Source organism: Podarcis gaigeae (assembly GCF_964106915.1).
Source record: "Podarcis gaigeae genome assembly, chromosome: 2".
In the NCBI taxonomy this organism is placed as follows: domain Eukaryota; kingdom Metazoa; phylum Chordata; class Lepidosauria; order Squamata; family Lacertidae; genus Podarcis; species Podarcis gaigeae.
In genome coordinates this window covers 35,843,626-35,858,776 of record NC_139679.1, presented here as the reverse complement: position 1 = coordinate 35,858,776, position 15,151 = coordinate 35,843,626, and the positions used below count along the sequence as shown (strand labels likewise).

The 15,151-nt window shown below is 45.2% G+C and overlaps 1 protein-coding gene across 13 annotated transcripts in view; it reads right to left on the bottom strand.

Moving 5' to 3' along the window:
- Positions 1-15,151, bottom strand: part of TMEM94 (transmembrane protein 94) — a 68,264-nt gene that overhangs the window by 11,101 nt on the left and 42,012 nt on the right. For 8 of the 13 annotated variants that reach the window (XM_083725618.1, XM_083725619.1, XM_083725612.1 and 5 more), the window contains 13 exons: positions 14,886-15,050; positions 13,685-13,897; positions 12,421-12,736; positions 11,355-11,528; positions 9,986-10,088; positions 8,626-8,843; positions 6,590-6,771; positions 6,273-6,411; positions 5,426-5,541; positions 3,321-3,420; positions 3,105-3,213; positions 717-906; positions 314-391 (listed from right to left, as the gene is read on the bottom strand). In XM_083725618.1, coding sequence (XP_083581744.1) covers positions 314-391; positions 717-906; positions 3,105-3,213; positions 3,321-3,420; positions 5,426-5,541; positions 6,273-6,411; positions 6,590-6,771; positions 8,626-8,843; positions 9,986-10,088; positions 11,355-11,528; positions 12,421-12,736; positions 13,685-13,897; positions 14,886-15,050 — 2,103 coding nt within the window. The remainder of the gene's footprint in view (positions 1-313; positions 392-716; positions 907-3,104; positions 3,214-3,320; positions 3,421-5,425; positions 5,542-6,272; positions 6,412-6,589; positions 6,772-8,625; positions 8,844-9,985; positions 10,089-11,354; positions 11,529-12,420; positions 12,737-13,684; positions 13,898-14,885; positions 15,051-15,151) is intronic. The other 5 variants (XM_083725620.1, XM_083725615.1, XM_083725613.1 and 2 more) reach the window with 1 other exon arrangement.

The window sequence follows — 15,151 nt, the reverse complement described above, 5'->3', positions numbered from 1 at the left end:
GAAGAAACACTCTCAAAAAAAACCCTTTATTTTGAAAACCAGAACAAAATTAGAAAAGCTAGTACACTTTGCCTTCCACGCATATACTATTCCAAATGAAGAATTTGGGGACCATACATTTACGATTACAAGATGCTCCATTGTACGCTTTGGACCTCAGCTAGAATCAGGTTAGCCTTCCATGACACAAGGATAGTGAATACTGCTAGCAAATATCCAACTTAAGCAGTTTCCTTTGGGTCTCTCCTCCTCTTAGATGACTTGCAAGACAATCAGTCCTTTCTGCTCCCTGATGCCATTCAGAATAACTCACCTGGATTATGACCAGGGTCAGCTGACACTGGAGGAGGAAAAGGAAGCATTTGCGAATACCGTAAGTTGCATGCCGGGCCTAAAAGAAAGCATATATAAAATGGATAGTATGCAAGGTATAAGTAAATAGATTGTCAAGGATGAGTGCAGTAAACAGATCCACTTTTAAAAATATGGATCAAAACTGAAAGCTTCAATTAGGTTTTCTTTTAAAAGGAAAGAAAACAGGCTGGAACGTTCTGTCCTGCCAAATAGATTCTCTGCATCAAGAAGAAAAATAAGGATGGAACAGTTATTTCATTAAGTCTGAAAGCCCAAACAGATGCTAAAATGTTACCATCATATTTAAATGATGGAGATTGTCACAACTGTGTTACTACCAGCTCAAAAGAAAGGGGACTTACCTGTTCTATAAGTCTGATGAGCCCAATGGTTTCTTCCGGATAAATAGTCAGGGAGCACGATAGGCTGTTCAGCTGGCCAGACAGCTGGAGAGGTGTGAGCTCATCGGAGATACGGGTCATGTTAGTGCTGGTGGCGTACCCAAAGGTCTCCCAAGAGCAGCGAGAGGGGTAAAGAGGATCCAGGGCTATGCTGCACAGACAATACTACACAGGTTAGAGGAAAACATAATGGGGAGTAATAAGCCAGGTGCACCCAGCCAAACACCTCGGGGTTACAAAACTGATCTAAAATACGGAGGTGTCCAACAACATTGATGCTTTTTAAAAAGTGAACTAGTGGCCCAACAAGACAATGACAATAATCCACCAACAGCATACAAATCAATATGGCTAACCTGATCCAAAACACCCACCCACCCCACTCACACATGAAAACAAAGATCATCACAGCCAATCACAAACAAACAACCACACCCAAGCCTAAGGCCAACCCCAACCTCTCTCACCACCAAAGGAACACAAGTGAACAGCAGAGAACCTGCACAAGCAACACTGACACCAAACCCTACATACTTTAAGCAAAATAGAAACATCGTCGCCCCACCTATCTTCCCCCCTCTCCCCCTTTTCTTCCTAATGTCTCAACAAATGAAACTGATTTGTAAAAATGTTACATGGAAAAAATACAAGAGAGAGACATTACACATACTTCTGTAAATCAAGGGGCGGAAAGTGAACTAGTGGGCTACAGATTACTTTCGGACCATCCACAGCAAGGGCACAAGCTCTCTCCAGGGAAATGTCCCAAGACAGGAAATCAGAACAGATTGGACTGAATAAAGAACTCTGATCATAGATCATAACAAAAGAACCGCTAGGAAAATAGGGGTCCACTCAGTCAGCAGTAAGGAGCATTGTAGCCTGATCCTTTTATTACTTTATCTGGTAAATGTATACCCCACCGTTCCAAAATTAATTTGAGGCAGCTTACAGATAATATATAGCACACGTCACATAATCAAATAAAATCAGCTAAAACCAAGAAAAAAATAGATCAGCATAAAACCCATTGGTAAATGAAACCTGCTTTTATAAAACTCTCTTGTTTAAAAAGAAACTTTGAGGATACTTGGCCCAGCGTGTGAAACTTTGCACTTCACCAAGTACAGGAGGAAGAGCAAGATGGAACAGTGAGAGCCGAAGGAGCGGCAAGAGCATCTCTGAATGATAAGCCTTCTTTGATTTTGGGAGTGGAGGGTGAGCCTGGGCCAAGCATCCAGCCTCCCTGCCACCAAAATGATTCCCACAAAATTATGCATCTCTATTTCTTCAAACAAACTCTGCATCATTCATTTAAAACCCTTTGATTTTCAGAAGGGTGCTTTTAACAGAACGAGCTTGATGGATGAATAAAGCAATAACAGCTTGAGGGCTCAAAATGGTCTCTTTTGCCTTTATCTAAATTGATTGCAGCACCTGCTCTGACCTGCTTTCCTCTCTGCTTCTCTCCCATTCCTGCTTTGCCAGAAGAGCAGAAGATTTTATACATTTGAGGACGGGGTGAGGAAACTGGCCTTCCAGATAGTTGTGGTCCCAACTCCAGACAGCGGGGCCAGTAGTCAAGGAGAGTGGGATTGTAATCCCCATTCCTTTTTAGGAGACCAAGAGCCACCAGTACGGAGGAAGGTTCTCATATGCCACATCAGAGATTCGAACGATGGCACCAAGTCCAACACTGAGCCATGTGTTTTGCAAAATGGTAGTAGGCAGAACATCCTTTCCCAGCAACTCTGTGGCAAAGGTTGCCGTTGGAACAGATGTTCCATATGCAACTATTTCAGACAACACCGGGCTCAGTGTGGGATTTGTTCTAAGCAGTTTTGTCAAAAGCCCTGATGTGGCATAAAAGGTATTTCCTCCACATTGGTCTGCTAAAGGTATTGCCGGGAGGTATCAGATAGCGGTAGTTTTCTACCCAAGGAAAGAAAAAGAGGAGTGCTTTTCAGGTCTCCCTGAGACTCTGTATGGGGATGCAACAGAAGAAAACAAAGAAAGTCAACACAGAAATGGAATCAGGATGAAGGAGTGGTATGAATGAGGACAGACTGAGCTTCTCAAAGCCAGAAACCCAGAGTCTGGGTGCATCTGACCCATGGGTAGGCAAACTAAGGCCCGGGGGCTGGATCCGGCCCAATCATGGTCTGGGAATCAGCATGCTTTTACATGAGTAGAATGTGTGCTTTTATTTAAAATGCATCTCTGGGTTTTTTGTGGGGCATAGGTATTCATTCATTATTATTTTTTCAATATATAGTCCGGCCCCCCACAAGGTCTGAGGGACAATGGACCGGCCCCCTGCTGTAAAAGTCTGCTGACCCCTGATCTTACCTGATGTCGCTCTGAAGGAAAAGGCAATTGTTGCGCAAGTTGGCAGAGCTGCCGAGGCAGCAAGTGACCTCCCCGTATTCCTGCATGATCTTAATCATCTCACACATGGCTGCAAGAGAACCAGGAAAGGAGTTAAGTGTGTTGACACCCTCTTAGTTTTCACCCAGATCTCCCCATCTCAGCGATAAAGAATCCACTAGCCTGAGCTCCACTTACTTTCTGGGGTGCAATCTGTAAACAGAGGAACAAGCAAAGGCACGTTGTCAATATTCTGCAGGTGGGGCCTCACCTGGTGGATTCCACGTGGCAGTTTGGCCTGGAGTGAAAGAAGCGGCAATTAAACAAGCCGAAGAGACGGTTGACGAGGGTGAAGGCTAACAACAAGTTCAGGATGAATCAGATTCCCCGCAGCTGGAGTGATAAGGCAGAGCAATGAGATTGCTCTAACCCCTGTTCATTGCCGGATAAATTGGGCTATGTTAGGAGGAAGTGCAAGTTGACATTTGCCAGAAAGATTTTCATTGCCATCAACCATTGACTTGCTCTTAATCTGCCCAACCCAAACAAGCTACACTCTGCCCTTCCCAGATGTTACACAGCCAGTAGCATAACTACACACAAGCTTCACCTTACGAACACAACGCGTTCCCAGGAAATCACCCATTTCTCCGTGGTTTCCCCCTGAAATGGCTGCAGCCAATTAGCAAAAGAGAGACAAAATGGCGGCCACCAACCAGCAAAGCACAAAAAAGGAAGGAAGCCAGCTCTTTGGATAAGCGAATCTGTGAAGTGTATAGCGAGGCTTGGGTGGGTAAGTGAAATTTCAAATAGTGAATGTGCAGACAGTAAAACCAGATTAAGAGCACAATTATTCTTTTAAAAATCTGTTAGTTACCACCAAATATTACAGTGTATAATACAAATTACAACAGATTAAGAACTTCTCTGCTCACACAGATCAGAAAGAGAAAGGTTTTTCCTTGTGTAAATTTCATAGACTAACCATCCCTTATAGAAAGTAATCTTCAGAGTGCAAAGTCTGCAGCCCTAAACATGATTTATGAGGGGAAATGAAGGCAGCCAATAATTTTTGGTTAAATGTATAAATGATTGGGCAGAAAAAAGTTACTGTGGGTCACTCAACACTAAATACTTATTGAAGGCCTCTAGTTTAGGATGACACACCACCAGTAAGAGAGAAAGAGAGATTTGCAAACTAGGTGGATGAGAGGTTCAAATCCCACTGAGAATTGAAGCATATTAAATGTAACCCTTTCCATGAGCATTCCTAAGATGAATGAAAGAGATCAGTTTGAAGTAAAGAAACTAGACACTTCAAAGTAGCATCCTGGCCTTCACAGATGATAGTATTACTTCTCTCTCCAATAATCCACCCCACCTCTATTCTTCTGGCATGTCAGTTCATGGTACTTAAACTATCATTTTCCCTTCTTCTGAAGCATCAGCAATGGATCCAAAAGCCCATTTTATCTCCTAATCAATAACTTTTCTCCTACAAAGTTTAAGTTGCATTATCTTTCATTTCGCTTTAAGGAAGATGGCAGCAATTTAGGGGGGGGGGGGGAATACTTTGAAAGCAAGCATTGTTTTCAATGTTGCGGTATTTCCCCCAGTGTTGTATCCCCCCCATTGTTTTGTGATCTGCTAAAGAATAACATGTGCGAGTACATCACAGACCATGTCAATTTTGAAACACTCCCCACAGTGTGTGACCCCAGCTTGCTTGCTCAAGTTTAGTGTACCCCTATAAATTCACCAGCTTAACTCGTCCTGCTTGCATTCTTTCAGGAGTGGGCAGTGCTGCAGGGCAGAGCGGCAGAGCCACAGAGCCACCCTCTCAACACCAGCAGCACCTCAGCTTACCTGAGACAGGGCTAGGGCAGCAGGAAAGGTGAGATTGTGTGGAGGCACTGGCAGTGCTCCCACTAATGCATCCACCCTAACTCCAACCTCACCTTTGCCCTCCTCCCCAGCCCTCTCCAGGTAAGCTGCAAGGATGCCCTCACCACAGCAGCTACCTCTGCATCCTTAAACAAAAAAAGCTGCTGCCTCCTGTTATATAGGCTTAATCAATTAAGGATTATTTAAGGCAGCGGACTGTTAGGGTGCAATCCTATACACACTCATCTGAAAGTAAGTGACCTAAATGGAACAGACCTCTGACTAGACATGGATATGATTAAGCTGTAAACGGCCTCTCAAGAGGTTTAGAGAAGCAACAACGGCCATCAAGTTCATTGCTGGGAGATACAGTCAAATGCTTTGGGTTCCTAAGTAAGGTGTCCTGCTGTCAGTCTCACCCTATTGCAATCCTCCAGGAAGCTGGGGATGTCACTGTCGGTTGGCTGAAAGCTAATGAGGTCGGAGTGTCCTTCCTCCTCCATCAGCAGAAGCCCCTCTGCATCTTCTCGGGAAACTGGCAAGGACAGAGAAAGAAAGCAGTGTTACGGCTTGGAAGGCTCACACCAAAACGCCGACACAAGGCACACCCCCGCCCCTCATGTGGCTTTGTGACAGCCTGGAAAAGCAAGCTTGGATTTTCTGGGTTCTCCTAAAATAAGAGGTGTTTTGAAAATGACTCATCTAACCAGAGCTGGCAGTATCAGTTCAGAACTTTGCTGAGTTTTAAAGCGCCTGCCTCCTTCCTCCTGTGCCGGAAAAGACCGCAAAAAGAATGTACTACGTGGAAAGGCTGAAAATCAGGACAACCATATCCCAGCGGTGACAAAAAACTAAACAGATGTGATGGGCTGCAGCAAAAACCTCAGGTATCAAATTGGACAGAAGGGGCACAGCTTCTGCATATAACTAGGCTTGTCTTAATGTTTCCAATAAGGGAACCTCTGCCTTTGAGAACAACATGGAATTCAACAGGCAAAGCTTTCCCCACCCAGATGGGGAGAATTTCACCAGTTGAATGCCTATACTATATAACATTATTTGTAAAACCTTGGTGCCCCTGGCTTTAAGGCTTTGAGAACTGGGACTGTCCCATAGAACAGCTATTCTAAAGTTTGGCCTGGCTTTAGTAATAGTGCCTGTCTTGCTGACTGTAAATCTCATGGGTTGGGTTCAATCGTCAGATGGATTTGCTTTGAACAGACACTTGCACTGCAGCCACCATTCCCCTTAGGGCTATTTGCTCACCCTGCTGTAGATCATCACGCAAGGAGCCTGCATGGCTGGGGCTGGAAGGAGGGATTTCGGAACCAGGCACATCTCCATTGGGTGTCAGGGATATGTGGCAATTCCAGCCGGTCTCCAGGCCCATCTTCTCAGCAAACACCTGTGGAGGAAAGGCACTATGGTTGCAGCATAGCCAAAGTGGGAGAAACATAGATATATATAAAAACCCAGGAATAATCTTGCAATCTGAACCAGCGCTAGGATGAGTGGGGCGGCTGTGCCTTTGACATGGCTGCTGCAGGAACACTGAGATATGAGTAAGCCAAGGGAAAGCCTACCTTGCTCTTGAGCTCATCTTCCAGGGAGAAGTAGACAAAACGAATGCAGGCATTGACAAGTCCCTCAATGAGGCGGACGACATCTGATCGGGCCTGATACTGGGACGAGACCATTCCCATGAAGATCTGGCCACTCAGAGCCTGGATGCAGTCCTCCTTCTCCATCGCTTCCCCAATCCCTTCTTTGGGCATGTGAAGAAAAGGCAAGTGTGTGGAGGCAGGCCGAGATGCCAAATATATAGAGACACAGAGGAGGAGTAGGCCCAGGAGACCAGAGACATACCCATAAAAGAGAAAGACACACCAAGAACGCAGGGGAGAGAAAACAAAAAGTTGCCCATCACTTCTAAGCAGTAGCGGTAAAAGCTATACAAAGGGTGTGTTCTACTTAATATAGTTATGTTGTAGAACAGGCATAGGCAAACTCTGGCCCTCCAGATGTTTGGGACTACAATTCCCATCATCCCTGACCACTGGTCCTGTTAGCTAGTAAAGCGAGATGAGCGCCGCAACTCCAGAGTCGTCCGCGACTGGACCTAATGGTCAGGGGTCCCTTTATCTTTACCTATGTCAGACTTAAGATTCTCTCCCCAGAGTCAACCTTTAGTCTTTGTGCTGATACTTCCCATCTATTAAAAGCTATGCAGCTCCCTGTGAAACAGGGCAGGTCAGCCTCCATTCCAAATGTAGGGTTGACTAAGAACAGATTCCCATGTTGCCTAACATTTTTATTTATTTCTAAATCAGGTATGTTAGTGTACCCCACCCCACCCATCCCTCAAATAATTATTGTCCATGCAAGAGGACAATAAATGATGGGAAACAAGAGGCAAGTTGAGGAACAGAGGAGGTTTGTTACCTATAGCACAGCACTAAAAGCTAGTAACAGAACGCACACAGGAATGTCACCATGTTCTTAATTCCCATTTTTATGCCATTTGGTGAAAGGTAGAGGTAGGATTAGGAATGCTAACTATCACCTCTTCTCAACAAGCACCAATATTAAGTGAGAATAAGCAAGTCAAGGCTGGAAGATTCGGCCCGTGGTTTGTCCATGGACAGGCGGGGCATCTGAAATCATCCGTACTGATCTGCTCAAGGACACTCAGAGGAGCTTGCCTGGCTGAAACTAATAAGCAGCAAGAAAAGAAGGCGATCTGAAGAAGCTGGATCAAATGAGCCCTCTTTTCTGATGACAAGGCAGCCTATCCGAATATAATGTGTCAAAATTTAGACAAGCAGGATTCTTCCGCAATTGGCAGGTCAGATGGGGACAAGGTTGAGACCTTGAAGAATGAGGAAAGAGAGAATTCCCGATGTGATGTGGAGATCAAGGCCAATGAGGTCTTTATGTAGTCGTGGAGCTTTCCATACTAGGATCACCGTTAAAACATAGAAAACGTAATCTTTCAAACAGTTAACCTCCAAAAGAAAATTTCCAAAAAGACTGGATTAATAATAGTCAACACTATTAAGATTCGCCCTTTTTCGTTTGCTTGCTCAAAAGTAAATTATTTAGCGGAGGTTCTCCATTTACAAGATATTTTTCTCTTCATTTTCTTGGTGATCATCACATGGAAGGCACTGTGACGGAACAAGGGTCTCACCAGATTTACTTTCCACGTCACAACATTGTGCAAAACACATTTGAATTGTTTGATTCAAAGCATCTACACCCAACAACTGGGTTTTTAAACCCTATGGGTTATGTACAGAGCTGCTGTGCCACATGCACAGCAGACGTCTACTTAGGCAATGGAACTTCCCCTTCCCCTGCAGCCCCCGTTGCATCCTCAAATGTGCTCCAGAGGGTTGGGGGACACTCAGGAGCAGATCAGGGGAGTGGAGAGGAAGGGGGAAATCCCACTGCAAGAGTGGAACTCATCTCACATGAAGTTGGATACAGCCCTCAAACTTCTCTCCTAAGGTCATTTTTCTGTAACCTTGTGGTATCCCAGGTGTCCATCTCGGAGTCACTTGAAGAGTGCCCTGAGATGCATGCATGGAAGGATCTGCAACGGAGGCAAGGCACCTACCATCGGAGCTCCAGCTGTTCCTCCGGCTGTTCTGCTTGATGGGCGTCGTCCCAGGGAGGTCACAGGACGTGAAGATGGCACTCTGCCCGGGGACCTGCACTAGCTCTATGCACTTCCCATTGAGCTGGGAGGACAAGGCGCAGTGCATGGGCTTGTAAGAGAAGGCGGAGCAATAGCCCGAAAGACAGGCACGCTGGTAGAAATCTAACACTTTCTTCCTGAGAGGAGAGAGAGAGAGAGAGAGAGAGAGAGAGAGAGAGAGAGAGAGAGAGAAAGAATGACAAAGGCCACCAGAGATACATTACACACAAAATAGTCTCAATGTCTGCACGCAACACATGCCTGGCTAGTAAAACTACTGCCCAGACTCATGCTTTTCAGGGGCAGAATCTACTGGAGCTGGAAGGAGACAAGGAAGCGGCTTCTGTTCATTCCTTATCAAGTATTTTGAAGCATCTTTCCTTTGATACTAATGGTTCACAGCCCTTGTGCATCAACCCCTTCCACATTTCTCATGGGTCAGCACTTGTTTCCCCACGGCCAATATTCAAAATTCATTCACATCTGTGACAGTTGTGTGTGTACGCTCGCAATGCACACTCCTGCATAGATATACATTCTAAATGTATGTATATATGTATGTGTGTATCTATACACATATAAATATACACAGACACTTATTTGTTCCTCTGCCTGATTATGTAACCTTACATTTAGTCTTTTGGCTAAACTTTGTAAGTTCTTTACAACACCTGAATGGTTTGTACTTCTCTCTCTTTCCTTGTTTAAAATAAATTGTAAAATGATGTACATGCGCGCACACACACACACAAACAAACAAAATCTGCACTGATGTGCGTTCTATGTGTGATGTAAGTGTGTGTGTGTGTGTACATAATCACAAAGCATTTTAAATTGTTCCAGAAATTGGTGGGGAAAGAACCTTGGTTTACTTGCTCTGGCCACTACATAGCTCATCCCAAAGCACACCTGTATTGCAGCAGCATTTGTCATGCTCTTGCAGGCTTCTTTGGGCTTAACAAGGGGGAGCATGAAGCATTACAAAAATCTGAAAAACCCACTTGACGCAAACTGATAGAGGCACCAAGAGTGCAAGTGCGTATCAGGGCCAATGACAGCTCTACAATGCTGCCTCCGTGATTTCTGAAAAGGCATCATCTGTGGGCAGCCTAAACCTTCATCTGCAGGAAGATCTCTGCATACAGAGCCCCATAACTATGACTTGCCCACAGCCATAAGCAACCTTTGGAGAAAGCAAACATTGCAGGCGACCCAAACATAAATCTCTCCAGCAGTTTGTTTTTTGAAGCTGGTGACTTGTGCAGATAAGGTTGCCTACCTGTCAGAGCCAGACAGCGGATAAATATCTGAACCGTCCCAGAAGTCTGTGCAGGCCTCCAGGATGACGTCAGCAGTCCCATGGGAAAGCATCTGCTCGGTGCCTGAGAGAGAAAAACGTGGACCTGTGTCTCAACTCTAAAAATTGCTTGCTGACAGGCTGGTTTATTGTGAAGATTTCTAACACTCTACATCGCCCACAGGCTCCCTGGGTACATTTGATAATGTGACAAATGGTGATTAAACACATTTTAAGTAGGCGCTAGAAGAAACTTTTCTGTCTATCATAAAATCTACCGCTAAAGCAGAAGATCAACTGCCAGGAGCCAGGAGAGGAGCGAAAACCATTTGCTAAGTGTTATACAAGTACTAGCAACATGCCCATCAATGTGACAAGTGGCCAGGATGGGGAGGGAGGAAAGACGGAAGATGCTGCAAGTCTACTGCTGGAAGTGCAATTCTTCTGTGTTATCTGGGGCACCTTTTGGATCAAGAAGAAGACTTCTCCCCCATTTAGCGTCAGGTACACAAAACCCAGACGGTGTCTCTGAGAGAAGTTTGCTGCCTGCCCCTCTTTCCCAGCAGAGCTGCCTCTTCTCAACACTGTGCCCCACTGACAACTCTCAGGCGCTCTTTAGGTGAAAGACCCAAGCGAATCTCTCTTCCCTTTAAATATATATTCCTATGCCTCTCTGAAGGAAAAAGGCTAGCAGTAGCTTCCTAGTGTTCAGCCGTTGTCCTGGAGGGCCTGCTCTGTTTGCCTGCCTGAGGGAGACGCACCATCTCTTGGTTACGCTGGAGTGTGACCTAAACAAACTTGGCTTTTAAGTCTGTTATTATTCACTGTAAGTCTTCCAGGGCTTTGCATATTGAAAATAAATGGTAATAAAATTTCAGCTTCTTCATTCTTCACTGAGTCTGGAAACTTCCAAGACAAGTATGGAACATACATAAGCCTTTGAACTAAACAGGAAGGAACACAGGGAACAAGCCATGGTGACCTGACTGACAATATAGTTTAATATCCTGGTTCTAGGCAGCAACTAAAACAACTCCCCAAATTTCAACTTAAGGCCTCGGTTGAAACTAACACCCGCCAGCCACTGAGAAATAGCTCCTCTCCTAGGAGCCTTTACTGGAGAGAATTGGTAACTTCCCTGTAGAAGCATGGAAATGGCCTTTCCTCCTGTTCTGGCTTATATTTTAGGACCACGTTCCCAAGTCCTTTGCTATTCCCTTAAGAATACATACAAAGGGCCCTGAATAGATTGGCTAGGCCGCCAGCCAAATTGCAGTCCCAGAGGTGGTATGTTAATGGTCATCCTTCTGATCACATGTTAGTCAAAATCCCGCCAAGTTAGTATCCTTACTGGTAGTAGTGTCTTTGACAAAAAGGCTGATCATGTGGCTCAAAGGTGGTCTCCTTTTGGTGATGAAGGAGAGTTTCCCAAGCATCGTCTCCTTCACCATCTCATCTGATGGCAGCCGGTAAAGGGCCAAGTAGTTCTCTTGCTTGAAAAGCTCTTTGGCACCAGGTGTAAAGCCTGGGGGAGGGGGAAAAAGGTAATATGGGAGGCGAACTCTTGGACAACAGGAATCCCAAGGAATATGGCGCTGCTCTCCAAGTTCATCTGCCATTCTCCTCTGCCTATGATCATTGCCTAAAGGACTGCCTTGCCTCATATAACCACCTAGCAGAATTGACTCATGCGTATACGTGCAGTGCCAGGAAATAAATAAAACAATTCAAACACGGAAATAGCAGGAGAGAGCTGGAGAGTCCTCGTGGCTCACAAGGAGACCCTCCCCCAGAGCCCAAAGAGGACGTCAGTGAGGGCAGATGAGACCCCAAAGAGTCAGGGGCTTTGTTTACGCTACTGCTCCTCCCCGCCTAACAGGTGAATGTGCGGGGTAGCGCAACAGCCGCTTTCCCGCATGACTTCCAGCCTCCTGCCGGCCCCAGAGCTTCAATTCCAGCTGAGGATTTATAATAATAATAATAATAATAATAATAATGATAATGATAATGATAATGATAATGATAATGATAATGATAATTTATTATTTATACCCCGCCCATCTGGCTGAGTTTCCCCAGCCACTCTGGGCGGCTTCCAATCGAGTGTTAAAAACAATACAGCATTAAATATTAAAAACTTCCCTAAACAGGGACTAACTTCAAGCACTGATTCAAGATTATCAGTTACCTCTTCTTTTTCTCCTCGGATGCATATTTATGGCATGGGTTAGAGAGAAATGCCAAGAGGGCATTTAAAGAGTCTTTGGAGGGTGCTTCCCATTTTACATGATTTCACTTGTGTGCGCAGGGGCCCAGAACGTAACCCACGCATACGTTGAGAGTCCCCTGTGCTAACACACAGCAAAGTTACAGTGGCACCCCCCACCAGCTGACCTCTCTGCCTCTGCCCTCCTCACCTATGAGCCTAGCCAGCTCACAGAGTCCCCACGGAATATGGACAGGCAACACGGCATTGTGCGTCTCCTGCAAGGCGATGTTGCAGAGGTGGTCGGAGAATCGGCACAGGCGCTCCGTCACGCTGGCGTTGCACAAGTTAAGCAGCACGTTCAAGCCCAGGGGCTTCAGGGAGGTCAAGTGCATCTGCCAGTTGGAGTCGTCAAACTGGATGCAGGAGGGGTTCTGCTGGTCTTGGGAGAGGCTCAGCATCTCCAAGTGGTAATCGCACACAAAGTCTTCCGCCTCGCATGCCAGGCCCTCGCTGTCAGCCTCAACCTGGCTCAACATTCAAGAAACGCAAAGTCAAAAGTTAAGGTGCCAGCATTTGTTCCCCTTTCAGAGGGGGAGAAAAATTCAGAAATGGTTAGTGCACAACTTGCAGGCTACATCAGTGGTGGGGAAGCTTTGACACTGCAGATGCTCTTTGACTATAAAACCCATCGGACCCAGCCAGCAAGGTCAAAGGTCAGGGATGATGGGAGTTGTGATTCAAGAATGCTTTGGGGGACCCAAAGCTGAGAAAGACTGGGTTAGAGCTTGTGGATGGGAAGTCAATGACTTAACACAGATGTTGCCTAAACCCACTGAAATCAATAGGCTTGAGTGACTCAGGCACTACTGAATTGGCACCAGAAACTTTTAACTTGCTCTAACATTGCATAACAATGACCAGCAAAGCCACTCAACTAGAAACTTGCACATGAAATGAGTCCTGCTTCTCTAACCTATTGGTTCTGCCATCCTCTGTTGTGTATTCTCCTAAAGCAGGAGTGGAGGACTTGTGGACCTGTAAATGTTGCTAGATGTCAACTTCTATCATCCTTGACATCTGCAGGGCTTTGGTTTCCTACCTAGGAACTACAAACAGCCCTCAGAGCTCTTTAATTTAATTGGCAGAATAATTAGCATCCTGAAAAACCTTCGGTCTCTCTACAGACAGAAATATAGGCACAAGGCCTTAAATCATAAACCTAGCTAGGTAGCCACATGCAAATCAGTCTGTGGTGCTTTGGGACAGCAGGCACTTATAGTTTCCCCTAAGACACACTTATTTCTTTTGCCCTAAGAAGAGGAGTTTTCAAATGCTCTTTCTTCCTCTCTCATGTTCACAACTCTTACCCTCCCACCTTATCTACCGATGACTCCTTAGCAGACTAGGACGCCACCTTTTTCCTAACTGGACAAGACAACCTCCTGACCTCTGTAGCCTTTGGCATTCCTTACCTGCATGGGCTCCTCCTCCCCGCCCTCAATGTCCTTACTGAAGCTCACATTGGATCCCGAAGGGTGTTTGCTGCGGCCGGCTGGCTTCTTGTGAGTATGAGCCTCAGAAGACTTTGGGGTGTTGCCGGTAGACCACTCCGCTCTGTCTTGCTCATTGGTGATGTGAACGATGTCTGACAAAGGCCCCGAGAGCAGAGCGTCCCTTTCGTGGGGCTGTAATACAGCATAAGAAGAGTTAAGCAGAGAAACACCTGTGAGTCGAACAGGAAGAGGAAAAATGCATTACTTAGTGACTTCAGGACCCCAGAAGACTTGGTTTATCCTTCCAGGTGAAGGGGGAAGTTGGACCCGGTTTTAAGACAGCAACTGCCTTGGTCACTAAGGTGGACAACTTGTGGCAGATGATGGGGGGACGAGTGAACTTTTTGATTCTCCAGATTCCCAATATTAATTCCAATTTATTCATTTGTTGCTCACTGTTTTAATCATTCTGACTGAAATGAAGGGGGGTATATGTGTGAATTATGTATTTTTTATTATTATTATTATTATTATTATTATTATTATTATTATTATTATTATTATTATTATTATTGTTTCGTTGGTTGGTTCACCATAGTATTGCTGCTTTTTTACTGTTCAATTTTGTCTTTTTTTGTTGTTGTTGCTCCCCCCCCCCCAGGAGCCACTACTGAGTTGATTATGTAAGATAAAGCAAGTCCCAAATTTTCAAACTAAATAAATAGTGGTGGCAAATAATTTATTTGTTTATTTATTTACATGCCGCTTTTCAAAACTAAAATTTACAAAGCGCTTTGCAGTAACAGTATAAAAACCAATAGCATCCCATAAAACGATAGAAAGTCAGCTAAAATTAGAAAGCAAACCGGAAGCAGTTTATCAAAGGATAGACAAAGCAGACCAGGTTTTTTTTATTAACTGAAAATCTCAGCTAAGAATGAGGCTGAGTACACCCTCCTGGGGGAACAAGCTTCATTCCAAATTGTTGGGCAACTGCGAAGAAGGGCCCTGCTCTGAGGAGATGGCGGTAATGCACTGCTAGAGGGTGACAGCCTGAAAGGGGTCTCTCTGGCAGATGTTAAGACACAAGAGGGTTGAGGGGTCTTATAGAAACCGGGGAGAAAAGAAGGCAGAATTTCTTGACCAACCAGACTCTGTGGTCCAAAAAGCTGTCTCTCACCTCTTCGTCCAATTCTGGGTGGCAGAAGGAGCGTGTGGAGAGTTCATCTGTCAGGTCTTCATGGCTGCTATGAGGAGGTTCCACTTTACCACTGAAGAACAAAACCGTCTCTGGACTGGGATTAGGCCAGGACAGAATTCCTTGCTTATCCACACAGCAAAGCACCTAAAAACAGGCCCAAGACATCCCACAACACCCCAGGGACACACAAAAAACTATTGGCAAGACTGTGCATGAATCACTGAGGCAGATAAATATCAGCCGTA